General features: G+C 43.6%; 2 protein-coding genes and 1 pseudogene across 2 annotated transcripts; 2 read left to right on the forward strand and 1 right to left on the reverse strand.

Annotated features, from left to right (window-relative positions):
* The first annotated feature begins 571 nt into the window (after positions 1–571).
* On the forward strand, positions 572–6,857 carry LOC128448218 (gastrula zinc finger protein XlCGF57.1-like). The gene is made up of 2 exons (XM_053430790.1): positions 572–880; positions 3,726–6,857. Exons 1-2 carry the CDS (start codon positions 607–609, stop codon positions 4,868–4,870), a joined length of 1,419 nt encoding a protein of 472 aa, XP_053286765.1. The 5' UTR covers positions 572–606; the 3' UTR covers positions 4,871–6,857.
* LOC128448262 (6-phosphofructo-2-kinase/fructose-2,6-bisphosphatase 2-like) lies at positions 5,985–16,914 on the reverse strand (annotated as a pseudogene).
* LOC128448199 (zinc finger protein OZF-like) lies at positions 16,194–25,326 on the forward strand. The gene is made up of 2 exons (XM_053430772.1): positions 16,194–16,542; positions 23,929–25,326. Exons 1-2 carry the CDS (start codon positions 16,269–16,271, stop codon positions 25,191–25,193), a joined length of 1,539 nt encoding a protein of 512 aa, XP_053286747.1. The 5' UTR covers positions 16,194–16,268; the 3' UTR covers positions 25,194–25,326.
* Positions 25,327–26,784: the final 1,458 nt, after the last annotated feature.

Raw genomic sequence — 26,784 nt, forward strand, 5'->3', positions numbered from 1 at the left:
TAACATGAAGACTCCCTACTTGAACAGATTTATTAGTCAGTCTGTAATAATACTGATGGTGCAACCTACTGACAAGAGGAAATACGCGTTGTTTTACAACTATCATCCAATTTACAGTAAGTTTTCCCAGTGTGATGTGCAATTGATAGTGTTGACCCAATTGAGCAATTAGCAGGCCAGAATCGACATCACGTTACGGACGCAGGAAGGGAAGCGTTTATGTGCTCGGGCCCGTTCAGTGCTGCTCTTCAGTCCTAGAAATTGTTGTTTATTTTTGGTTTTACTGTCGGGGTTGTTTAATTTAATTATTGAGTATTTCCACTTCACTGTCTTGTACTTTTACTTGTAATGGAATATTACTTTACTGTCTAGGTACTTCTACCTCAGTGAATGATTCGAATTCTTCTTCTACCATTGGTTGAGTTTATTTTGTTGCTTATACTTTAGTACTTGTTTACTTGTACCAGAGTATTTCTACTGTGCAGTATTAGTACTTTCGTTTCCTCTTCGTCCTCCAGTCCAACAGGGGTCCCTGCTGGCTCGGAGCTCGGAGTCTCTGGCTTCCTCTGTCCCCTCAGAGTCTCAGAGTGGGGAGGAAGGAGAAACATGTCGGCCGTGCAGCTGCTGCGGGTGTCGGTACATGAGCGGATCAGCGCTTCCGCTGAAGACTTCCTGCTGCAGGTGGAGAAAGGAGGAGGAAAGGCTGAAGTCCTGGAGCTGAGAGCGATGCTCACCGAGCGGCTCGCGGGGGCGGGGGAGGAGATCCTCACGAGGCTTGAGGAAACCGTGGCTGGGTACGAGGACCGAGTGGAGCGGTCCGAGCGGGAGAGGAGGGTGATCGATGCCGCGATGCAGCCCGTAGTCCGGCTGCACAGAGCAGGTCAGTCCCGAGAGCAGGGGGGTAATTCATGTTTCCAAGGGGCCACATGAGAACATGGACAGTTGTGAAGGGCCGGGCCAATAGGCTGAACTCAATTCTACTCGTTTTAATTTGATTCTACTGGTAAGAGTAAATGTTATGATTACGTCATGACGGTAAGCGTGCTGCGTCATTTCCTGTTTTCTTGCCGCTGGTGGTGGTCACGCTCTCTGAACTAGCTCCTCTGCTAACAGCTGTGTCTCTGTATCACTACGGCTAAACACTCACTCACCGGTCCATAGTTAAACAGCCACACACCCCAGCCCCTACTCTCTGGTGCTTCGTGACTCTGTGTGAGCTCAGCCTCGTAGTCGAACAGGCGGATACAGCAGCGATGTCTTCTCTCTCTTGCTCCGAGCGTCTCTTGCTCCGAGCGTCTCTTGCTCGTGTTTACTGACTCCTCTGCCTCCATTAACAGTAGTGGTACATGTAATAAATGCAATGTGTTGTTAGCGATGGAGGCGAGGCTTAGCGACCTAGAAGCTTGGCTCCGCAGCTTAGAACCTCCGTTAGCTATAGTTAGCTTAGCCGCCGCGGTGCCACCCAGCCTAGCACGTAGCTTAGCCTCAACTAGCAGTACCTCGACCTGTTCCGTGCAACCGGGAGCCCAGGGCGGCGAGGTGACGGTCCGGACGGGGCATAGTGCTACCATTAAAGAGCCCACGATTAAGGAGCCACCAGCTCACGGTTCAAACAGATTCTCCTGCGACCACAGTCAATTGCATCCCAGGGACCAGAGCCAGCGACATCGAATCCAAACTTAAGTTACTGGCGAAAACTAAACGTAAATACAGGAAAATCGTAATTCACGTCGGCAGCAACGACTCCCGGCTTCGCATGTCGGAGTTCACTAAAGTGAATGTTGATTCCTTGTGTGCTTTTGCAAAAACGATGTCGCACAAAGTAATTTTCTCTGGCTGTCTCCCCAACACAACAGGTGATGACATGTTAAGCCGCATGTTGTCTTTTAACCGCTGGCTGTCCAGGTGGTGTCCTGTAAACGGTTCCGGGCTTTGTAGATAATTGGCTAAGTTTTTGGAGGAAACCTGGTCTTGTTAGGAGAGACGGCGTCCATCCCACTTGGGATGGGGCAGCTCTCTTATCTAGGAATATTACTCAGTCTATAACATGACAACCCAGTGTTGGGACCAGGAAGCAGAGCTGCAGTGCTACACACTTCTCTGCGCTCCCTCTGGATCAGTCACACAACCCCATAGAGACTGTGTCTGTCCACGTCTGATTAAATTATTTTAATCCAACATTAACAGAGCGAGAACTCCACAAAATAATCCAATACAAATTAACACAACAACGCAGGAGACTAAGACTTTTAAATGTGGTCTTTTAAACATTAGATCACTGTCATCAAAAGCTATTTTAGTTATTGAACTAGTCTCAGATTACAATATAGATTTATTGTCCCTCACTGAGACGTGGCTGCATCCTGATGAATGTGTCAGTCTAAATTAATCTACTCCCCCCAGTCATATAAATTCACACGTTCCCAGAGAATTCAATTTGAATGAACTCATTTGAAAGTCTTGTTCTTAGGCTTCCACGCCAATCCAAGAAACACCAACAGCCAATCATATTTGCTGTATATTACCGTGCTCCTGTGCTTATACTGAAATTTTAAAATGATTCCCTGAGTTTTTATCAAACCTAGACCTAAAGACCGATAAAATTATTATGGTGGTGACTTTAATATTCATGTTGTCAATAATAAAGATAGCCTTAGCGTAGGGCAGTGCAAGTAATACAAATTTAATCGTGATTTCGATTATTGGGTTAAACAATCTCCAAACTAATATAATCGAGTTGAAATGATTTTCTGATATTGCATGCGCAATTCAGCCCTTCACCCAAAGCATTCAACGCCGCCCTGCTGACTGGCACTCACTGTCAAGCAGCTGTAAAGTGAAGGAGGCGAGTTGTGTGTGTGGTGACCTGCGGTATTTAAACAAAACAGAGAGAGTGGAAAATGGCAGACCTGTCTGATCGACAAAAAGGGCAGAAAGGGTTTTCTTATATGGGAACACCAAGGATTCAAAGAATCCGAAGAGGAGCAGCACCACACTATGTAGCGGCCGCGCCTTGCCATTCTCAAGCGCACAGCCGCCTGGCTGTTTACAACAGACCCGCATTTGTCCGCGCTGGTCTGTCTGTGATTCTCTGCTTGTTGTTGTATGTAACCCGTTCAATGTAGGTGTTTGGGGGTAAATGATAATGGTCGTCATAGCCATCCCCCACCCCTCTCTTTCACTGTCTGTCTGTTTTTTTGGAGCAAAATACTGAATAAATGCATCATGTTTTCAAACTCAAAAGCAATCATTTGAATAATCTTGATTTCAATATTGTCCAAAATAATCATGACTATGATTTTTTTCCCCATGATTTTCCATGGTCCATGATTTTTTTTCCATTATCGAGGAGGAACCGCTCACAGGCTAACGTAAGCTAGCATCAGCTCGAGCAGCGATGTTAATACACCACTTCCCGTCTCTGTCTGCTGCACCCGGCTGCTCCACCTCTCACCTGAATAATGAGGAGGATTTGATGCTGTTGTGAACGAGTCTGTGCAGAAAAACCTGCTGCTGTGAATGACTTTTTTTTTTACCAGAAACCTTTTGTTTTATGCTGCTTCCTTTACGAGCTGCGTCGTAACACCAACTGTAAACGACCATCTCTACTTCCTGAATGCGATCGTTCAAAAAATGCCAACAGTCGACATTTAACAACACAACACAAGTTTTTCCAAACACTTCAGGAAACTCTAAAATTATAAATGTGTGTATTTGTGTTTCAGTGTGTCCTGCAGACGTCCAGCAACTGATGGTGATAAAAGAAGAGGTATCCCCTGAGCAGCCGCAGAGGAACCCTCTTGTGGACCAGGAGGACCCAGAGCCCCCCCACATTAAAGAGGAACAAGAGGAACCGTGGACCAATCGGGATGGACAGCAGCTTCAAGGACTGGAGGAGGCTGATATCAAGTTCACATTGACTCCTGTCGCTGTGAAGTGTGAAGAAGATGAAGAGAAACTTAAATCGTCAAAGCTTCATCCGAGTGAGAGGAAGGAGAACAAAGCGGACTGTGGAGGACCAGAACCAGCCAGGAACTCAGGTCCTGATGGACGTTTACAACAAGGTCCTGAGGATAAGAAGGAAGACTCTTCTGAGACTGAAGAGAGTGAGGATGATTGGCTGGAGACCAGGGAACCTCAGACTGGCTTAAATACAAGAAACAACAAACGGCCTCTAAGTGATATGGGATGTAAGACAGAGAAAAAATCGTTTAGTTGCTCTGAGTGTGATAAAAGATTTAGCCTACGGAGCCATCTAAATACACATATGATGATTCATACAGGAGAAAAACCGTTTAGTTGCTCTGAGTGTGGTAAGAGATTTAACCTAGGGGGCAATCTAAATAAACATATGAGGATTCATACAGGAGAGAAACCGTTTAGTTGCTCTGAGTGTGGTGGTAGATTTAACCAAAGGAGCCATCTAATTACACATATGAGGATTCATACAGGAGAGAAACCGTTTAGTTGCTCTGAGTGTGGTGAAAGATTCAACCAAAAGGGCAATCTAAATACACATATGAGGATTCATACAGGAGAGAAACCATACAGTTGCTCTGAGTGTGGTAAACAATTTAACCGAAGGGACGATCTAAATACACATATGAGGATTCATACAGGAGAGAAACTGTTTAGTTGCTCTGAGTGTGGTAAAAAATGTAGCTGTAGGGGCAGTCTAAATAGACATATGAGGATTCATTCAGGAGAGAAACCATACAGTTGCTCTGAGTGTGGTAAACAATTTAACCGAAGGGGCGATCTATATACACATATGATGATTCATACAGGAGAGAAACCATTCAGTTGCTCTGATTGTGGTAAAAGATTTAACCAAAAGGGAAATCTAAAAAGACATATGAGGTTTCATTGAGGTGAAAAACAGTTTAGTTCAGGGGTGTCCAAACTTTTTATCCCGAGGGCCACATATTGAAAAAAATACGGCGGTCCGGGCCACTCACGGCCGCAGATGGCCCGCGGGCCGTAGTTTGGACACCCCTGGTTTAGTTGATCTGAGTGTGGTAAAAGATTTAAGATTCAGTCCTATTGTACGAGACATGTGCGGATTCATAAAGGAGAGAATTGATTCAGTTGCAACCTTTGCAACAAACATTTATTCGGATTTATCAACAGATATTCATAGTTCACTGTTTTAAATAGACTATTTACAGTTTTTATGTCCATATAAAATATAACGTATTGAATAACACAAAAGATTTGTGTTTATATCTTATTTCTACAGATTTCTACGTAATCTATTTTTCATAACGTCCTTCATGTAATTTTAAGGTTAAAGTGTTTTCCTTGCACAGTATGTAAGTCAATCAATCAATCAAGTTTTATTTGTATAGCCCATATTCACAAATTACAATTCATCTCATAGGGCTTTAACAGGGTGTGACATCCTCTGTCCTTAACCCACAGCAAGAGTAAGGAAAAACTTCTAAAAACCCTTTTAACAGGGTAAAAATATGTAGAAACCTCAGAGAGACCCACATGTGTAGGATCCCTCTCCCAGGACGGACAGAAGTGCAATAGATGCCACGTGCAGGAAAACATAATCAAGATTAAAGTCTTCAAGATTAAAGATTAAAGTCTCTAGCAGCATTTGATGAGGGTAAACATCCCGAAGGACAACCCCAACATGACATGCCAAGCAGTTCCGCTGCGATCACAGTCCATGGTCAGCAACCAGCAGGACCACGATCCACCATCCAGACCAGACGCCACTCCAGACCTCAGTCACCTTCCACCGCCGCCCACCAGGACCCATCACGAGCCACCACCGCGGTCCTTGTCCACCGCCCGTGCCCAATGCCAACACGACACAGGGTCCGCCACCAGCACCACGATCAGCCCACATAACTCAGAATCCCCCACACTGGATCCAACACGGCGACCCCCGTTGCGCGATCCACAAACCGCAATCCATGGTGCGACCACAGAGGCCCTGGATCTGCGGGTGATAAAACAAAGGGATTCCGGGGAAAGGGGATAGGGATGGAGAAGAGGAAGGAGAAGCTGGAAAGAGAAGCTCCGTGTGTCATGTGTCATAAAATAGAACAAGTAACGTTCTGGCGCACTAATTAGCTCTAACTATAAGCTTTATCAAAAAGGAAGGTTTTGAGCCTACTTTTAAACGAACAGATGGTGTCTGCCTCCCGAACTGAAAGTGGTAGATTATTCCACAGCCGAGGGGCTTGATGGCTAAAAGCTCTGGCTCCTACTCTACTTTTAGAGACCTTAGGGACGACAAGTAGGCTTGAATTCTGGGAGCAGAGTGCTCTAGTGGGTTTATAAGGTACTAACAGCTCTTTAAGGTAAAAAGGCGCTATATTATTAAGGGCCTTGAAGGTGAGGAGGAGAATTTTAAATTCTATTCTAGATTTAACTGGAAGCCAGTGTAGCGATGCTCATACTGGAGAAATGTGCTCTCTTTTCTTTGTTCTCGTCAGGACACGTGCTGCGGCATTTTGGACAAGCTGTAGAGTCTTTAACGACTTACTGCTGGAGCCTGATAATAATGAATTACGATAGTCCAGTCTCGATGTAACAAAGGCGTGGACTAGTTTTTCTGCATCTTTTTGTGAAAGGACACGTCTAATTTTTGAAATATTACGCAAGTGGAAAAAAGCGGTCCTAGACATTTGTTTTAAGTGACTATTAAAGGATAAATCAGGATCGAAGATCACTCCCAAGTTCCTGTAAGTGTGTTCTTAACTAGTTCATTTGATTTAAATATGTTTGTTGTAAAACAATGGTTTCTTGGTTCGTGAGATTCAATGACCGTGTTTGTTCTCCTTTATGTATTGAATGTGTTTCCAAGAATAAAAGTCTAATAAAAAGATAACTGCATCGTCGCCCTCCTCCTCTTTGTTTCTGTATGAACGGAGGCTGCACTGGCTACAGTTGAAATGTCTCGACACGAGACAAATTAATCAGCTTCTCACAGTCAGACATGTTTGTTTACGTTTGACGTGAAGACAGAATTGTGCAATTTCAGGTCAGAATATCTGACATACGAGTCGTCTGCAACGCAGCATTACACTCACGCATGAATGACGGTAAATGTCAAACAGCAGGATTGTTAAATTCAGAGACAGCTGTGATGTCCCAATCTATAAAATTTAAGATAATTATTTTTATATGCTTGTTTGTACTGGGATGGTTCGGTTCCGTCTGTCAATCCGTGTGATACTGGACTCAGTAGATCACAGATCTATATAAAACAACATATATCATAGGGCAGTGATTCAAAACAAACATATTTAATCTAATAAGCAAATAGCAGACAAGGATCGACATCACGTTACGAATGCAGGTAGGGAAGCGTTTATCTTTATCAGATTCATTTGACTCCGATATTTCTTTGAGTAAAAACAAGACTCATTGAAACTCACTTTTATCGTCTGCTAAAAAGGCACAAGGAAGCTTATTGGAGCACGGCAGTAACTTATCAATGATCAAACCTTACACAGTCATCCAATGAAACTCTGCATTAGTAAATAAAAAGGCTGATGTTGAGGAAAAGTTAAGAAGAAAATAAACGTTTGCAAGAAGCAAATAAAGCAAATTCTTTGTTTGTTAACATGAACAAAAGTATCTCAACAAAATAGCAGTAATACCTACAAATCCCTTGAAAGAACACATAATGAATATGTATCGTTAAGGGCTGATTGAGACACATTAAAAACATTGTGAACAGCAGCTCGAAAACAGAAAGTTCAATCTGTTAACTATTGCCGGGACAATATGTAAAGTACTGTGAAGTATTTTCTAACAATGCTTCTATATAACAAGAGGGATACATCTTTATACAGTATTTTAATCTTCCTTCAGAACCCTGTTCAGTACAATCTCTCAAATCTATAAGATGAGACAACACACAATGGCTTCAGATAACAATCAAAAGTGCAAATGTCTGTCTATAAGATGAGCGGATTTATATTATAAAAAGTTTTACAGCATCTACTTTAAAACATGATCTGTTTGCAAATGTAGAAATTGATTTTTTTTCATATGTGATTGAATAGAGAAGAATAGAGGAACTGATACTCAGTGTATGTAATGATCAGTAAGGCTCTGTATTATTTACAGTACAATAAGGGTTAGTTGGCAGTTGAGTAAAACACTGTGTCGTGTTGATTTGTTGATAGATTTCTTGTAGTGCACATGCAGAATACTTTATGATACTAATGATAAGGCCTCCAGGTCAAAGCCCCAGCATGTAGAATAAAGACAAAGACACAAACTGCAGATATAAAAAAACAAAAATGACCGTGTCCAAGTTGCCTGGTTTTAAAACACAAACTCCTCTTTGACTTCATCCTCCTCTGACCACGATCTCCAATAACTGTAGTTCAAAAATACTTCTATCCGTCTTCTGAGTCATAATCGAACCCAAACTTTAATTTGCGCCGTGAAGAACAAGACTTTTCCTCTTCACTCAGAAGCGGACACAGACACTAGTTTCCTCGGAGCTGTCAAAGTCGATTCCTTCGCACAGGGACTCCTTGAAGAGAGAGGAAACGTCACTTACACTCACAGATTAATGCCTCACAGCAGAAAATTCTATTAGAGGAAACTAAAAGTCCCAGGAGTCTTAGGTTCCTATTTGGAAAATTGGGTCATTTATGTGGAGTGCTGTTAAACGGCCGCAGCACTGGAGACTGTTCATTAGAACATTGTCTAAGAAGAAGATATTCATTATTAATCACTTTTCTGAACCTACGTGTCATTGCTTCACTTTAATCAATACTAAGACACTCTTAAATAACCATTATATTATTATTAATACATTATATATGTGCACAGCAAAGTGTAGTTACTTGTCTATCATTTCACCTCTTTAAAACATATCTAGGTGTCTAACAAATGTGATAATCAAATGCTTTTAAAGAAGCCGCCTTTTACTGTCGCAGTCATTTATTAATTTTCCAAAGAATCAGGCTGCGATAGTCGTTCTTGATAACGTCTCTGAGATGAAACATATCGACAGCAGCTTTCTGAGTGCAAAGGTGATGAAAGGTTGAAGAAACCAAAGTGCTGGAAAACCATAAAAATACATGAAACACTATGATAATGTATATTGAGAGAACATGACTTGAACAATGGGTTGAATTATGGGAAAGAAAATGAAACGTTTTCCAAACTTTTTTCCCCAAGTCTCACGAAAAAAATACTCACAGACATCTGCTTCCTATTCGGGGCTGAAAGACGGGTTCAGAAGGAAAGAGAGAGAGAGAGAGAGAGAGAGATGGGCTGAAGCACTGTACCCACAAGCCAAAGCCAACACATACAGTGCCTTGCATAAGTATTCACCCCCCTTGGACTTTTTCCCATTATGTACTGTTACTAACTGGAATTCAAATAGACTTAAATAAACTTTTTCCCGTTTGATCAACAAAACATGCATAGTACTTTGGAGGTGCAAAATAAATTTTATTGTGACACAAACAATAATGAGAACAAAAAAGTTGACATCTGTTGGGTGCATAAGTATTCACCCCCCTGTGTCAATACTTGGTAGAACCCCCTTTCGCTGCAATTACAGCTGCAAGTCTTTTGGGGTATGTCTCTACCAGCTTTGCACATCTAGAGATGGAAAGGTTTGTCCATTCTTCTTGGCAAAAAAGATGAAGCTCAGTCAGATTGGATGGAGACCGTCTGTGAACCGCAATCTTCAAGTCTTGCCATAGATTCTCTATTGGATTGAGGTCTGGGCTTTGACTGGGCCATTTTAAGACATTAACATTCTTTAATCCAAACCATTCCTTTGTAGCTCTGGCTGTATGTTTAGGGTCATTGTCCTGCTGGAAGATGAACCTCCGCCCCAGTCTCAAGTCTTTTGCAGACTGCATCAGATTTTCTTCAAGGATTTCCCTGTATTTGGCTCCATCCATCTTTCCCTCTATTCTGACCAGTTTCCCTGTACCTGCTGAAGAGAAGCATCCCCACAGCATGATGCTACCACCACCATGTTTCACTGTTGGGATGGTGCGCTCAGGGTGATGGGCAGTGTTGGGTTTTCGCCACACATAGCGTTTTGCATTGAGGCCAAAAAGTTCAATTTTGGTCTCATCTGACTAGAGCACCTTCTTCCACATGTTTGCTGTGTCTCCCACATGGCTTCTGGCAAACTCCAAACGGGATTTTTTATGGATCCCTTTCAACAATGGCTTTCTTCTTGCCACTCTTCCATAAAGGCCAGATTTGTGGAGTAGACGACTAATAGTTGTCCTGTGGACAGATTCTCCCACCTCAGCTGTGGATCTCTGAAACTCCTCCAGAGTAACCATGGGCCTCCTGGTTGCTTCTCTGATTAATTTTCTCCTTGTCCGACTCTTCAGTTTGGGTGGACGGCCTCCTCTTGGTAGGTTTGCGGTTGTGCCATATTCTTTCCATTTTCTTATGATGGATTTTATGGTGCTCAGAGAGATGTTCAAAGCTCTGGATATTTTTTTATAACCAAACCCTGCTTCATATTTCTCCACAACTTTATCCCTGACCTGTTTGGTGAGCTCCTTGGTCTTCATGATGCTGTTTGTTCAGTAATGATCTCCAACAAACTCTGAGTCCGTCACAGAACAGGTGTATTTATACTGAGATTAAATTGCAGACAGGTGGACCCTATTTACTAATTATGTGACTTGCAAATGTGACTTGTGAATGCAATTGGTCGCACCAGATCTTTGTTAGGGGTTTCACAGTAAAGGGGGTGAATACATATGCACTCAACACTTTTCAGATTTTTATTTGTAAATAATTGTGAAATCCATGTAGCTTCTAAAGCAGGGGTGTCCAATCTATGGCCCGCGGGCCATCTGCAGCCCGCCATCCATTTTTAATTGGGCCGCATCAATGTCTAAAAATAAAATATATATTAAAAAAAATAATATAACAAATTTGAAACTAACAATTTAGTAGCACTAAAATGGCACTTACTTATACCACTTTGTTTTGCTTTATTTTTGAAGAAATTGTACTTTCTTGATTCTTGTCGTTCTGGGTTTGTACCCTCAGGGTTGATGCACTTAAGACCGGCGCATGCTTCTGCGTTTTCAGAGACACACAAGAAGGGGTACGCAAGCATGCAAGAGGCCCTTGCGTGCTTGCATACCCCTTCTTGCATGCGTGGCCCAATTTTTGTAGCTATACAACAAAGCTACGCAACCCTCACTTAGCCCGCAAGGCTGTGATTGGTCTGCTAACTACATCCTTTCCGGAGTCACATTTAAGGTTTCATTCCCCATAATACCGGCAGAAACCAAGGAAGATTTAAAAGAACGAATATGGACCAAATAGAAGAGCGTTTGTCAGAAGAGGTCCGAAAGTATGACCACTTGAAACTTTAAAACGTTACTCCACCTAGTGTTCTGGCGGTGAATTGCTTTGCAACACGCGCAACCCTTGGAGAACCATAAATTAAACGAGTCTATCGACACAACTGTGTGAAAAGCTGCAGCCGCAGTTGCAGAACCATGTGCCGGCCTTTGTAAGTCGCTTTGGATATAAAGGCCAACTTATGCTTCTCCGTTTTGACGGACACGGACAGATAGGACCGCCTTCTTTGCCGTGGAACGCCCTCTCCGGGCCTCTCTGGGGCTCATCGGAGAGCTTTTCGTGCAGCTCTGATTTTTCTAACTACACGTCGGCATGGCGGAGAGCCCACGGATAGCCCTTGGCTGTGATTGGTCCGCTAACGCCAGCCTTTCGGGACGACATCATTTCCGGACCTCAAATTCCTGTTTCATTCCCTAAATCACAATAAACCCAAATCACAACTACGACTCTATGATTAATGTGACAAGTGTGTTAAGCCAGCGACGTTGTCCGGCTGATGGTGGCTGGTTAGAGCACTTCCGGCATGTGTGTACGGTCACATACGGTTATAACGAACGTTCATAACGGGGTTAGCGGGCTAGCCACCATGCTAACTGCGGTGGGAACAGCGCAAAAACCCGCTGACTTTAATTCCACGGCTGTCATGAGACTGTTTCTCAAACACCGTCAGGTTAGAAGCAAACACTTTGTAGTAGTTAGTATCGGGTGTCCGTGCTGACTGTGTGTGGAAGCTGGGGGGGAAGCTAGCTGCCTCCGTGTAGCTTCAAGCTGTTGCAGCTGTTGAATTAATAACGCAGTTCGGAAACAAGTCCAGGGTACCGCTGCGCTAAGACACGATAACATAAGCATTATGATGTCGCGTCATCAACAGCCTTTTTCTGTTAGTTGCCATCGTTAACTGTGTGTGAGGAGCCGGGGGGACGTAAATAAACTAACGTGGACTTCTTCTATAGACCTCATGAGGTAGGCTTCTCTAAGCTCGACCTCCGTTGCGCCAACTACTGTTCTGGCGGTGAATTGTTTTCAGAACAAAAAGGCTTTTAGAACTATAAATCAAAAAGTTTCCGTCCGTCCGTAATGGACTCGGAGAAGCTTATATAGGCCTTAAGCGTCAGCTAAGTGAAATGTAATATAATGGACTATGGCCCACTGTAAGTCACTTCTCAGTTTAGACACCAGGTGGTGCCAAAATCAACAGGGAGGGGCGTGGCGGCGTGAGTGGCCCAGTCCTTCGTATTTTTTTCAGTATGTGGCCCCCGGGACAAAAAGTTTGGACACCCCTGTTCTAAAGCACCTGAAGCACATGAAGCTCCTCAAGCACATGAAGCTCCTGAAGCACATGAAGCTCCTCAAGTGCCTGAAGCACCTGAAGCTCCTGAAGCACCTGAAGCTCCTGAAGCACATGAAGCACCTCAAGCACCTCAAGCACCCGAAGCTCCAGATGTTCCTGAAGCTCCTGAAGCTCCAGAAGCTCCCGAGGCTCCTGAAGATCCTGAGGCTCCTGAAGCACCTGAAGCACCTGAAGTTTCAGAAGCACCAGAAGTACCTGAAGTACCTGAAGCACCTCAAGCTCCTGAAGCACCTGAAGCTCCTGAAGCTCCTGAAGCTGCAGAGGAGCTACAGCAAAGGACAGTCTGAAGAAAGTGATGTGTTTTCTGAATATTAGAGCAAGTAAACCTTTTCAAATCAAAACACAAATTCAAATTATGAGCCTGAATATGTCTCTTTTTAAGAATAGAATAAGTAAAGCACAACCCTCACACACCTTCTCTTCATTTAACAGTGTAAACCTTTAAAATAATTCAAAGAAGCTCAAATACAGCTTTTCATTCATCCATAACCAGAGCGATGCTTATAATGATTATTTCAGCCAAGCAGGGCAGCATGATCAGCCAGGGCTTCAGTCCATAACATATAAAACATTTAATTTAATAAGCTGAGCTGAAGGCAGGTTCAAGATTCAAGGGACAGGGATTAAAAAGAGGGAGTTAAAGAAGCAAGGCATCGCAAACAAGCATTAAACTAGTGGATACAACAAACAGGAGCCCGTCAGACTCCTTTGTGGTTTGCCGATTAATTGTGAATTATTTTTGATGAAAGTCAACAACACACACACATACTTTGCACATGTGACAACTTCTGTGGCTTTAATTCAACAATGGTGAAATCACATTCATGTAAAAAATGAGATTATTCAATTTGAATGAGAGGAACTTACAAGGGGCCGGTCTCGATGTGTGTTCACTGCCTCCACGTTCAGATAAAACAGTTCCACTTTGCAACCTGCAAGATAGGAAACAGAAAATGTCAATAAAACAAAGGGTCATAGGGTAAAGTCATGTGTCCTGGGGGGGAAGACCTACCATACGCCACAGGTGTGAGTTTGAGCACAGTGTGGAGCGGACACTTCATGTATGGCAGATCTTCTTTAGGATGATAAAAAAGCACAAATTAAACGTGTCCGTGTGTCTTGTGTGTGTTCTGTGATCATTCTTCTACCTGCACTTTTGTCCAGGAAGTACGCCAACAAACATCTCATCACGGCCTGGTGGCAGACGACCAGCACGTTGCCCTGTCTCTCCAGCTCCATGATGACCGGCTCCAGTCGCTGAACAAGATCCTGGTAGGACTACAGAGCCAGAGAAGACGATTTTAACAAAACATCAACCTGACTAACATCTGTGAACCACGATGGGATGGAAGGAGTGGGCCAGGTTACCTCTCCTCCTTGGTAGCGATAGTGATACTTGTCCTGGTCTCTCAAAGCAAACTCCTCTGGGAAAGTGTTCTCGATCGTCTCATAGCTCATCTCCTCACACACACCCTGAGGAGGGATATTAAAAAAAGAAAAGAATATTCATTCTAATATCAAAGAACAAATTAAAGTAAGCAGAAGCACTTTCACTGCACATAATACAAAGAAGCAAGTGCTTCTTTGTAACTGATGCATGGAAGAAAAGGGACGAAAGGATTTTGAAAACAAATTTGCGGCTCCAAGCTACATCGACACATCTTCCTCATTTCTACTGGTTTCCTAACTATCATTAAGCAACTCTTTCATCCCACTAAGAGTTAGAATCGAGCATGCAGGCAAGTTCAAAAATGTTTCCCCCTCTTTCTAAATCAGACCAGTGATTCCTATCATTTCAAAACGTGGGAGGTTGGATGTCGGGGTACTGACAGCATCGATCTCGTTGAGAATCTTCCACTGCTCATAAGGAACCCCGAAGCTCCTCCGCCGTCTGGATGGTTCTCCTCAGTTGACTCGTCCAAACCTTCAAATCCGACAGTTGGTGCTCCTCTATGAAGCCTCTCAGGGCGTGGGCGAACTGGGATACGAGAGAAACTCAAATCAACAATCATCGTCTAGATATCATCAATTCTTTTCTAAGGGTTACTGTCTGTTTTATTAGATTAATGCTCGGGAAAAAACCAATGGAGAGAATTAAAGCAAATCCCATCCCAGTGAACTAATGAGTCTTGTGATTGTTTTTTTCTGTGTACTCGTACCTGTTTCCCTCGAGGAGAAAGCTCGGAGTCCCCCCCGATGCGGCCCTCCACGTTGTGGTTCCTCTCTCCGTGGCGGCACAGGTAGATGGAGTGAGAGTGCACATTGATGTTCATCAGGTAGTACACGATCTTGCTCTGGATGTAGTCCTGCACCCGGTTCACCAGGAAACGGCGGCTCATGTTTATCCCCTTGATGAACGACAGGTCCCTGAAGGTGGTGATGTATTAGTGGGGGCTCAACTTAAAATCTGTTTACTGATATCATCTATTGTTTATTTGTTAAAAACTGCTATAAAACTTTTGAGGTTCACCGGAGCGATCCAATGATCCAGTTAAAAAATGTAATGACCTATTGAGATAGAGAGAAGCAGATGTGATCAGCTCTTACTTGTCGTAGTTGTCAGGATCTAACGGTTGATAAGTGACCTTGTAGCACTTGATGCGTTTGACTCTCTGTGTCTCTCATGGCAGTCGGGACTGGACACCTTCACCTCCTGCGGCAGGTAAGCAACACAGTCAGACCCTGTGAGCAAGCAGCATGGTTCTTACATATCAAAGCATTCACCAGGAATATTTATAGATTATGGGTTTGGGTAGAGAGGCAGCTGTGCTTTGTGGAAATTAGCAGTGATTTTATTATGTATCGGCGTACAGTCTAATAACATGAAGACTCCCTACTTGAACAGATTTATTAGTCTGTCTGTAATAATACTGATGGTGCAACCTACTGGCAACAGGAAATACGTGTTGTTTTACAACTATCATCCAATTTACAGTAAGTTTTCCCAGTGTGATGTGCAATTGATAGTGTTGACCCAATTGAGCAATTAGCAGGCCAGAATCGACATCACGTTACGGACGCAGGAAGGGAAGCGTTTATGTGCTCGGGCCCGTTCAGTGCTGCTCTTCAGTCCTAGAAATTGTTGTTTATTTTTGGTTTTACTGTCAGGGTTGTTTAATTTAATTATTGAGTATTTCCACTTCACTGTCTTGTACTTTTACTTGTAATGTTTTTTTATTCTTTCTACCTCAATATTTTTTATTTTATTCTATTGTATTTTATTGTATTCAAATATACCTGCTGCTATGATGACTTAATTTCCCTTCGGGGATGAATAAAGTAATCTATCTATCTATCCATCTATCTATCTATCTATCTAATGGAATATTACTTTACTGTCTTGGTACTTCTACCTCAGTGAATGATCCGAATTTTTCTTCTACCATTGGTTGAGTTTATTTTGTTGCTTATACTTTAGTACTTGTTTACTTGTACCAGAGTATTTCTACTGTGCAGTATTAGTACTTTCGTTTCCTCTTCGTCCTCCAGTCCAACAGGGGTCCCTGCTGGCTCGGAGCTCGGAGTCTCTGGCTTCCTCTGTCCCCTCAGAGTCTCAGAGTGGGGAGGAAGGAGAAACATGTCGGCCGTGCAGCTGCTGCGGGTGTCGGTACATGAGCGGATCAGCGCTTCCGCTGAAGACTTCCTGCTGCAGGTGGAGAAAGGAGGAGGAAAGGCTGAAGTCCTGGAGCTGAGAGCGATGCTCACCGAGCGGCTCGCGGGGGCGGGGGAGGAGATCCTCACGAGGCTTGAGGAAACCGTGGCTGGGTACGAGGACCGAGTGGAGCGGTCCGAGCGGGAGAGGAGGCTGATCGATGCCGCGATGCAGCCCGTAGTCCGGCTGCACAGAGCAGGTCAGTCCCGAGAGCAGGGGGGGTAATTCATGTTCCCAAGGGGCCACATGAGAACATGGACAGTTGTGAAGGGCCGGACCAATAGGCTGAACTCAATTCTACTCGTTTTAATTTGATTCTACTGGTAAGAGTAAATGTTATGATTACGTCATGACGGTAAGCGTGCTGCGTCATTTCCTGTTTTCTTGCCGCTGGTGGTGGTCACGCTCTCTGAACTAGCTCCTCTGCTAACAGCTGTGTCTCTGAATCACTACGGCTAAACACTCACTCACCGGTCCATAGTTAAACAGCCACACACCCCAGCCCCTACTCTCTGGTGCTTCGTGACTCTGTGTGAGCTCAGCCTCGTAGTCGAACAGGCGGATACAGCAGCGATGTATTCTCTCTCTTGCTCCGAGCGTCTCTTGCTCGTGTTTACTGACTCCTCTGCCTCCATTAACAGTAGTGGTACATGTAATAAATACAATGTGTTGGTAGCGATGGAGGCGAGGCTTAGCGACCCAGAAGCTCGGCTCCGCAGCTTAGAACCTCCGTTAGCTATAGTTAGCTTAGCCGCCGCGGTGCCACCCAGCCTAGCACGTAGCTTAGCCTCAACTAGCAGTACCTCGACCTGTTCCGTGCAGCCGGGAGCCCAGGGCGGCGAGGTGACGGTCCGGACGGGGCATAGTGCTACCATTAAAGAGCCCACGATTAAGGAGCCACCAGCTCACGGTTCAAACAGATTCTCCTGCGACCACAGTCAATTGCATCCCAGGCACCAGAGCCGGTGTTCCAGTTTAACTGGCGGGCATGGCTTCTGGCGACATTCCAGATGTTGAGGCTGTTTTTTAAGAGCCGGTGGCAGATTCGTCATTTTCACAAAGCGCCTGTGTGTGAAGTGCGGTGATCTACTGAAGGTCTTGCTGAAATAAAAATCCTACAAAAACCCTTCACGAGTTCATGTGTCCGTGTCAGCATCACGTTGAGACCGCAATATACATTTAAATGGTAAAAAAAAAAAAATAGTAAAAAATCCTTGATCGGGATTCGAAACAACAAGCTAAACACTATAAGCTTCTAGCCTGATGAAGATCTCACTACGCCACCGAGTCGCTGAAATGTACACCGCGCGTTAGATAAATGTCTCGTTCTTTGCTTTGTCAGATGTATATCACCAGATGTGCTTTAAGGTAACGCCCATGTCATCTGGTGATAGTCCGAACACAGAATAAACGCTTTAAACGTAATACCAGGCTTTACAAATCTGACGCTCCTCTTCATAGGAGACACAGGGAGCATTGAAGAACACACACGCGTCACCAGCTCCACTCGAAGTGCTTTTGTTTGTCGCTGGTGATCATTACAACGCGCACACACCAAACAACAGGTACATGTAAACATCCCTCACATCAACAAGGCGGAAGCTCGAGCGGTGTTTTCATGAGTTAAGTTGGTGAACGTGCTTCTAATGGACGTGTGGAGCTACACGTGTCCTCCTGTGGCTGCTGGTTAAAGTCAGCGGACGGGATTTTAAAAGATGTTCTCGTTGTTGTCGATGATCAGGTTCTGCACAAACTCTTTTGTGGCTTCTGCTTTGTATGAGTGCAGGATACAGCCGTTTTTCATGATGTCGTGCGTGTGCTAAGCACACGGGCGCAGCGGTGTCCAAATGTGTGACGTGTGACCGATAACTCTGAGTTTACGGTTACATTTTGTCACAAGTTAACCTGGGCGTGTTCCCTGAAACAACAACTCATGTTAAGTTGTGCACAGGCTTCACAGTGATAAAACCATACAGGTGAATCTATTTATCACTCTGATCAGTGGTACACTGGACAGTGCCATTGTCACTACGTTTATTTTTATGTGGACCACAGCAGATCGATTCCCGTGGTGGGATTTTTTCACATTTATATTTAGCCTCGTCACACATGTGTCATGTTGTCAACACACTCGACACACTTCGGACAGATCATCTGTTGATTTCACACAGATAAACAACACTTGACTTACAGAAGCTACGACAAACCAACACACCCGTTCTGTGATGAGCGTTTGGCTTGTTTTCATTCTCCGATGGCAGAACCTGATCATCGACAACAACGAGAACATCTTTTAAAATCCCGTCCGCTGACTTTAACCAGCAGCCACAGGAGGACACGTGTAGCTCCACACGTCCATTAGAAGCACGTTCACCAACTTAACTCATGAAAACACCGCTCGAGCTTCCGCCTTGTTGATGTGAGGGATGTTTACATGTACCTGTTGTTTGGTGTGTGCGCGTTGTAATGATCACCAGCGACAAACAAAAGCACTTCGAGTGGAGCTGGTGTTGTGCAATAGTAGGAGTAGAATTGACGTTGGCTAATTATTAATAATCATGAAATATGATTATTAAAATAACAATTATTTCTTAAAAATAATCAAAAATGATAAAGCTATTAATTAAGAAATGTAACACATTTAATTAGAAATGATACGGTTATCCATTAATAATAGTTAAAATAATTAATGAAAACAATAAAATTATCAATTAAGAATAATACAAATCTGTAATCATTGCTTATTGTCGCGGGGCACCACCCTGGTTACAGGGACCAACGAGTCAAACTATAGTTATCAGTCTCATAATGATAAATGTCAAATCAATAATCTCAATATTTAATATTAATAATTATTTAATTAACAGTGAAGGTTTCTAAGTTCGAGCACAGGCAATCATAATCCAGCTGCAATCACATACATATGTACAAATGATCACAGACTACAGATACTTTAATTACAAAAGCATTTATTAAAAAGGGGAAATAAAGTTATAATGTTATTCAATGATTCATCATTTTAACAAGCTCCGATATTTCAAAGATAAACACAGCAGCAGCACTTATCACAATTCAGAAAATACATGTAAAACCGGCGGTCTACCTATGTATGTCTGTCTCGGTGTGTGTGTGTGTGTCTGTGTCAAAGTGTCTCTCTGTGTGTGTGTGTCTATGTGTATGCATGTGAAATAAAGTTAGTGTTATTTAATGATTCATCATTTTAACAAACTCCCATATTTCAAAGATAACAACAGCAGCCGCTTATCACAATTTAGAAAAACACATGTATTCCTCTATGTGTATCTGTGTGTGTGTATCTGTCTGTGTCTATCAATGTGTGTCTGTGTGGGTGTGTCTCTGTGTGTGTGTGGGTGTGTGAGAGAGCGAGAGAGAGAGAGAGAAAAAGAAGGGGGCGTGGCGATGACGCAGTCACTTGGTGACGTCACATCTAAGATGGCGGCCGATCATGATTCGTGGAATCAAGGCCTAAAAACTCTCAAAATGGCGGATTGACTACAAAACAAGATGGCGGAGCCGTTATGAATTTAGAGCCAGAATGGGAGGAGAGGGAGAGAGGAGGCGTGGCAATAACAGATTCAAAATGGTGGGTTAACTTGCGTTATTCAAAATGGAGTCTATGTTAATGACACCATGTGGCCGGAGCTCACACTGGTGGTCGTCACATGAATTACACCAAGGGATTTTCAGACAAAGAGAATTCTTTGTCTCTGCTTTGGCGTTCGGCCGCATGGCTTCCAGATGTGTCCAGCCTCTCTGAATATAGATTTAACTATGTTACATGAACTGTATTCTAAATACAGATCGGATGTGTGTATAGGTCGGTTTAGAAGGAGAGAGAGAGAGAGCATACAAGGAGAGAGCAAAGCTCTTAAAAGCACCGTCAGAGACAAGTTACATTTACTTTACCACTCAGCACCCAAGTGGCGTTGTGTGCTGAGGTTTGAACGGTAAAGTCTCTTTAAAGTTGTTCAAACGGTCACAATGAGCTGGAGACGCTGTTCACGGCGCTTAAAAACTGTGGCACAAGGCCGTAACCGGAAACCGGAAGTGGCGAATCGCCGCTAAACATTAGAGACTCGGCGGTCTCATACAAAACAAATACGTTCAAGTTTTAAAACAATACGCTACGTATTAGATTAACATCTGCCCAGACAATAAAGCCTCTTACTGTGACCTCCGCGGTGTTGCTTGCGCGTGGGGCGCGGATTTCCGGGAGTCCAGTGAATGTCTCGTTAAACCCCAGGATGCGTGCGAACGGGCGGATTCCTGGAAAACAAAATCAGTGTCCTGGCCTTTTAAGCGGTGCTCCGGTGGGTCTCGTGGTTGCAACGGAGATCAGCGCTGGGCCGAATCGAGCGAACTTCTCTTGCTCTTGGAATGGAATTCAGCTTCGTCTCTTCTGCAGGGATGAACAGCGGTAACGCCGCTGTGGATTTGGAAAGAAAGTCTGTGATGCTCGACCGGCGAGCGAGTTCCTGTGCGCGGCCTCTTCAAGTTAAAATAACAAAAAGTCCTATCAAAATAAAAACGTCGACTGAATAAAGAAATAAAAGAAATGAAATAAAATAACTCTGGTTGATAAACTAAAAGTTAAGGTTGCCCCCGTTAGCAACTGAATCAGCTGGGAGGCCCCGAAGGGGGCCTGGTGTTGTCTTCAGAGCAGGGTAAAAATGGCAGCGATGTTTGGGGTCTCAGTGGTTTTGTTCTACCTGAGAGGTCCTCCTCCTTGAGGAGTTGGTCATAGGATGATGCTGGCTTTAAGCCAATTGAGTGTCAGAAATGGATCCGAGTGGGCGGGGCTTGGAATTGAGCAGGGGTTTCTGGGAAAACCCCAGGACATTTTTCCACCACCAGGGGGAGATTCTTGAGCCTGCAGGAGGATGTTTTCCCGCCCAAAGTTTAACAACCCTTTGTTCCTCTCGGCTCCAGTGTCTGGCGGCCCCCCGCTGGGCTCTGGCCCAACACTGGTGACGCGTGTGTGTTCTTCAATGCTCCCTGTGTCTCCTATGAAGAGGAGCGTCAGATTTGTAAAGCCTGGTATTACGTTTAAAGCGTTTATTCTGTGTTCGGACTATCACCAGATGACATGGGCGTTACCTTAAAGCACATCTGGTGATATACATCTGACAAAGCAAAGAACGAGACATTTATCTAACGCGCGGTGTACATTTCAGCGACTCGGTGGCGTAGTGAGATCGTCATCAGGCTAGAAGCTTATAGTGTTTAGCTTGTTGTTTCGAATCCCGATCAAGGATTTCTTACTATTTTTTTTTTTACCATTTAAATGTATATTGCGGTCTCAACGATATGCTGACACGGACACATTAACTCGTGAAGGGTTTTTGTAGGATTTTTATTTCAGCAAGACCTTCAGTAGATCACCGCACTTCACACACAGGCGCTTTGTGAAAATGACGAATCTGCCACCGGCTCTTAAAAAACAGCCTCAACATCTGGAATGTCGCCAGATGCCATGCCCGCCAGTTAAACTGGAACACCGGCGACATCGAATCCAATTTAAGTTACTGGCGAAAACTAAACGTAAATACAGGAAAATCGTAATTCACGTCGGCAGCAACGACTCCCGGCTTCGCATGTCGGAGTTCACTAAAGTGAATGTTGATTCCTTGTGTGCTTTTGCAAAAAAGATGTCGCACAAAGTAATTTTCTCTGGCTGTCTCCCCAACACAACAGGTGATGACATGTTAAGCCGCATGTTGTCTTTTAACCGCTGGCTGTCCAGGTGGTGTCCTGTAAACGGTTCCGGGCTTTGTAGATAATTGGCTAAGTTTTTGGAGGAAACCTGGTCTTGTTAGGAGAGACGGCGTCCATCCCACTTGGGATGGGGCAGCTCTCTTATCTAGGAATATTACTCAGTCTATAACATGACAACCCAGTGTTGGGACCAGGAAGCAGAGCTGCAGTGCTACACACTTCTCTGCGCTCCCTCTGGATCAGTCACACAACCCCATAGAGACTGTGTCTGTCCACGTCTGATTAAATTATTTTAATCCAACATTAACAGAGCGAGAACTCCACAAAATAATCCAATACAAATTAACACAACAACGCAGGAGACTAAGACTTTTAAATGTGGTCTTTTAAACATTAGATCACTGTCATCAAAAGCTATTTTAGTTATTGAACTAGTCTCAGATTACAATATAGATTTATTGTCCCTCACTGAGACGTGGCTGCATCCTGATGAATGTGTCAGTCTAAATTAATCTACTCCCCCCAGTCATATAAATTCACACGTTCCCAGAGAATTCAATTTGAATGAACTCATTTGAAAGTCTTGTTCTTAGGCTTCCACGCCAATCCAAGAAACACCAACAGCCAATCTTATTTGCTGTATATCACCGTGCTCCTGTGCTTATACTGAAATTTTAACATGATTCCCTGAGTTTTTATCAAACCTAGACCTAAAGACCGATAAAATTATTATGGTGGTGACTTTAATATTCATGTTGTCAATAATAAAGATAGCCTTAGCGTAGGGCAGTGCAAGTAATACAAATTTAATCGTGATTTCGATTATTGGGTTAAACGATCTCCAAACTAATATAATCGAGTTGAAATGATTTTCTGATATTGCATGCGCAATTCAGCCCTTCACCCAAAGCATTCAACGCCGCCCTGCTGACTGGCACTCACTGTCAAGCAGCTGTAAAGTGAAGGAGGCGAGTTGTGTGTGTGGTGACCTGCGGTATTTAAACAAAACAGAGAGAGTGGAAAATGGTAGACCTGTCTAATCGACAAAAAGGGCAGAAAGGGTTTTCTTATATGGGAACACCAAGGATTCAAAGAATCCGAAGAGGAGCAGCACCACACTATGTAGCGGCCGCGCCTTGCCATTCTCAAGCGCACAGCCGCCTGGCTGTTTACAACAGACCCGCATTTGTCCGCGCTGGTCTGTCTGTGATTCTCTGCTTGTTGTTGTATGTAACCCGTTCAATGTAGGTGTTTGGGGGTAAATGATAATGGTCGTCATAGCCATCCCCCACCCCTCTCTTTCACTGTCTGTCTGTTTTTTTGGAGCAAAATACTGAATAAATGCATCATGTTTTCAAACTCAAAAGCAATCATTTGAATAATCTTGATTTCAATATTGTCCAAAATAATCATGACTATGATTTTTTTCCCCATGATTTTCCATGATCCATGATTTTTTTTCCATTATCGAGGAGGAACCGCTCATAGGCTAACGTAAGCTAGCATCAGCTCGAGCAGCGACGTTAATACACCACTTCCCGTCTCTGTCTGCTGCACCCGGCTGCTCCACCTCTCACCTGAATAATGAGGAGGATTTGATGCTGTTGTGAACGAGTCTGTGCAGAAAAACCTGCTGCTGTGAATGACCTTTTTTTTTTACCAGAAACCTTTTGTTTTATGCTGCTTCCTTTACGAGCTGCGTCGTAACACCAACTGTAAACGACCATCTCCACTTCCTGAATGCGATCGTTCAAAAAATGCCAACAGTCGACATTAAACAACACAACACAAGTTTTTCCTAACACTTCAGGAAACTCTAAAATTATAAATGTGTGTATTTGTGTTTCAGTGTGTCCTGCAGACGTCCAGCAACTGATAGTGATAAAAGAAGAGGTTCCCCCTGAGCAGCCGCAGAGGAACCCTCTTGTGGACCAGGAGGATCCAGAGCCCCCCCACATTAAAGAGGAACAAGAGGAACCGTGGACCAATCAGGATGGACAGCAGCTTCAAGGACTGGAGGAGGCTGATATCAAGTTCACATTGACTCCTGTCGCTGTGAAGTGTGAAGAAGATGAAGAGAAACTTAAATCGTCAAAGCTTCATCCGAGTGAGAGGAAGGAGAACAAAGCGGACTGTGGAGGACCAGAACCAGCCAGGAACTCAGGTCCTGATGGACGTTTACAACAAGGTCCTGAGGATAAGAAGGAAGACTCTTCTGAGACTGAAGAGAGTGAGGATGATTGGCTGGAGACCAGGGAACCTCAGACTGGCTTAAATACAAGAAACAACAAACGGCCTCTAAGTGATATGGGATGTAAGACAGAGAAAAAAACGTTTAGTTGCTCTGAGTGTGGTAAAAGATTTAGCCTACGGAGCCATCTAAATACACATATGATGATTCATACAGGAGAAAAACCGTTTAGTTGCTCTGAGTGTGGTAACAGTTTTAACCTAGGGGGCAATCTAAATACACATATGAGGATTCATACAGGAGAGAAACAGTTCAGTTGCTCTGAGTGTGATAAAAGATTTAGCCTACGGAGCCATCTAAATAGACATATGATGATTCATACAGGAGAGAAACCGTTGAGTTGCTTTGAGTGTGGTAAAATATTCAACCAAAAGAGCAATCTAAATAGACATATGAGGATTCATACAGGAGAGAAACAGTTTAGTTGCTCTGAGTGTGGTAAAATATTCAACCAAAAGAGCAATCTAAATAGACATATGATGATTCATACAGTAGAAAAACCGTTTAGTTGCTCTGAGTGTGGTAACAGTTTTAACCTAGGGGGCAATCTAAATACACATATGAGGATTCATACAGGAGAGAAACAGTTCAGTTGCTCTGAGTGTGATAAAAGATTTAGCCTACGGAGCCATCTAAATAGACATATGATGATTCATACAGGAGAGAAACCGTTGAGTTGCTTTGAGTGTAGTAAAATATTCAACCAAAAGAGCAATCTAAATAGACATATGAGGATTCATACAGGAGAGAAACAGTTTAGTTGCTCTGAGTGTGGTAAAATATTCAACCAAAAGAGCAATCTAAATACACATATGAGGATTCATACAGGAGAGAAACAGTTTAGTTGCTCTGAGTGTGATTAAAAAATGTAGATGTAGGGGCAGTCTAAATAGACATATGATGATTCATTCAGGAGAGAAACCATACAGTTGCTCTGAGTGTGGTAAACGATTTAACAAAAGGGGCGCTCTAAATAAGCATATGATGACTCATACAGGAGAGAAACCATTCAGTTGCTCTGAGTGTGGTAAAAGATTTAACCGAAAGGGAAATCTAAAAAGACATATGAGGTTTCATTCAGGTGAAAAACAGTTTAGTTCAGGGGTGTCCAAACTTTTTATCCCGAGGGCCACATATTGAAAAAAATACGGCGGTCCAGGCCACTCACGGCTGCAGATGGCCCGCGGGCCGTAGTTTGGACACCCCTGGTTTAGTTGATCTGAGTGTGGTAAAAGATTTAAGATTCAGTCCTATTGTACGAGACGTGAGGATTCATAAAGGAGAGAATTGATTCAGTTGCAACCTTTGCAACAAACATTTATTCAGATTTATCAACAGATATTCATAGTTCACTGTTTTAAATAGACTATTTACAGTTTTTATGTCCATATAAAATATAACGTATTGAATAACACAAAAGATTTGTGTTTATATCTTATTTCTACAGATTTCTACATAATCTATTTTTCATAACGTCCTTCATGTAATTTTAAGGTTAAAGTGTTTTCCTTGCACAGTATGTAAGTCAATCAATCAATCAAGTTTTATTTGTATAGCCCATATTCACAAATTACAATTCATCTCATAGGGCTTTAACAGGGTGTGACATCCTCTGTCCTTAACCCTCAGCAAGAGTAAGGAAAAACTTCTAAAAACCCTTTTAACAGGGTAAAAATATGTAGAAACCTCAGAGAGAGCCACATGTGAGGGATCCCTCTCCCAGGACGGACAGAAGTGCAATAGATGCCACGTGCAGGAAAACATCATCAAGATTAAAGTCTTCAAGATTAAAGATTAAAGTCTGTAGCACCATTTGATGAGGGTAAACATCCCGAAGGACAACCCCAACATGACATGCCAAGCAGTTCCGCTGCGATCACAGTCCATGGTCAGCATCCAGCAGGACCACGATCCACCATCCAGACCAGACGCCACTCCAGACCTCAGTCACCTTCCACCGCCGCCCACCAGGACCCATCACGATTCACCACCGCGGTCCTTGTCCACCGCCCGTGCCCAATGCCAACACGACACAGGGTCCGCCACCAGCACCACGATCAGCCCACATAACTCAGAATCCGCCACACTGGATCCAACACTGCGACCCCCGTTGCGCGATCCACAAACCGCAATCCATGGTGCGGCCACAGAGGCCCTGGATCTGCGGGTGATAAAACAAAGGGATTCCGGGGAAAGGGGATAGGGATGGAGAAGCTGGAAAGAGAAGCTCCGTGTGTCATGTGTCATAAAATAGAACAAGTAACGTTCTGGCGCACTAATTAGCTCTAACTATAAGCTTTATCAAAAAGGAAGGTTTTGAGCCTACTTTTAAACGAACAGATGGTGTCTGCCTCCCGAACTGAAAGTGGTAGATTATTCCACAGCCGAGGGGCTTGATGGCTAAAAGCTCTGGCTCCTACTCTACTTTTAGAGACCTTAGGGACGACAAGTAGG

Source organism: Pleuronectes platessa, chromosome 2 (genome assembly GCF_947347685.1).
Source record: "Pleuronectes platessa chromosome 2, fPlePla1.1, whole genome shotgun sequence".
In the NCBI taxonomy this organism is placed as follows: domain Eukaryota; kingdom Metazoa; phylum Chordata; class Actinopteri; order Pleuronectiformes; family Pleuronectidae; genus Pleuronectes; species Pleuronectes platessa.

Coding starts and splice junctions, on each gene's coding strand:
- LOC128448218 (XM_053430790.1), top strand. CDS start 607: ATGTCGGCCGTGCAGCTGCTGCGGGTGTCGGTACATGAGCGGATCAGC. Junction 881..3,725: donor AGTCCGGCTGCACAGAGCAG/GTCAGTCCCGAG, acceptor TTTGTGTTTCAG/TGTGTCCTGCAGACGTCCAG.
- LOC128448199 (XM_053430772.1), top strand. CDS start 16,269: ATGTCGGCCGTGCAGCTGCTGCGGGTGTCGGTACATGAGCGGATCAGC. Junction 16,543..23,928: donor AGTCCGGCTGCACAGAGCAG/GTCAGTCCCGAG, acceptor TTTGTGTTTCAG/TGTGTCCTGCAGACGTCCAG.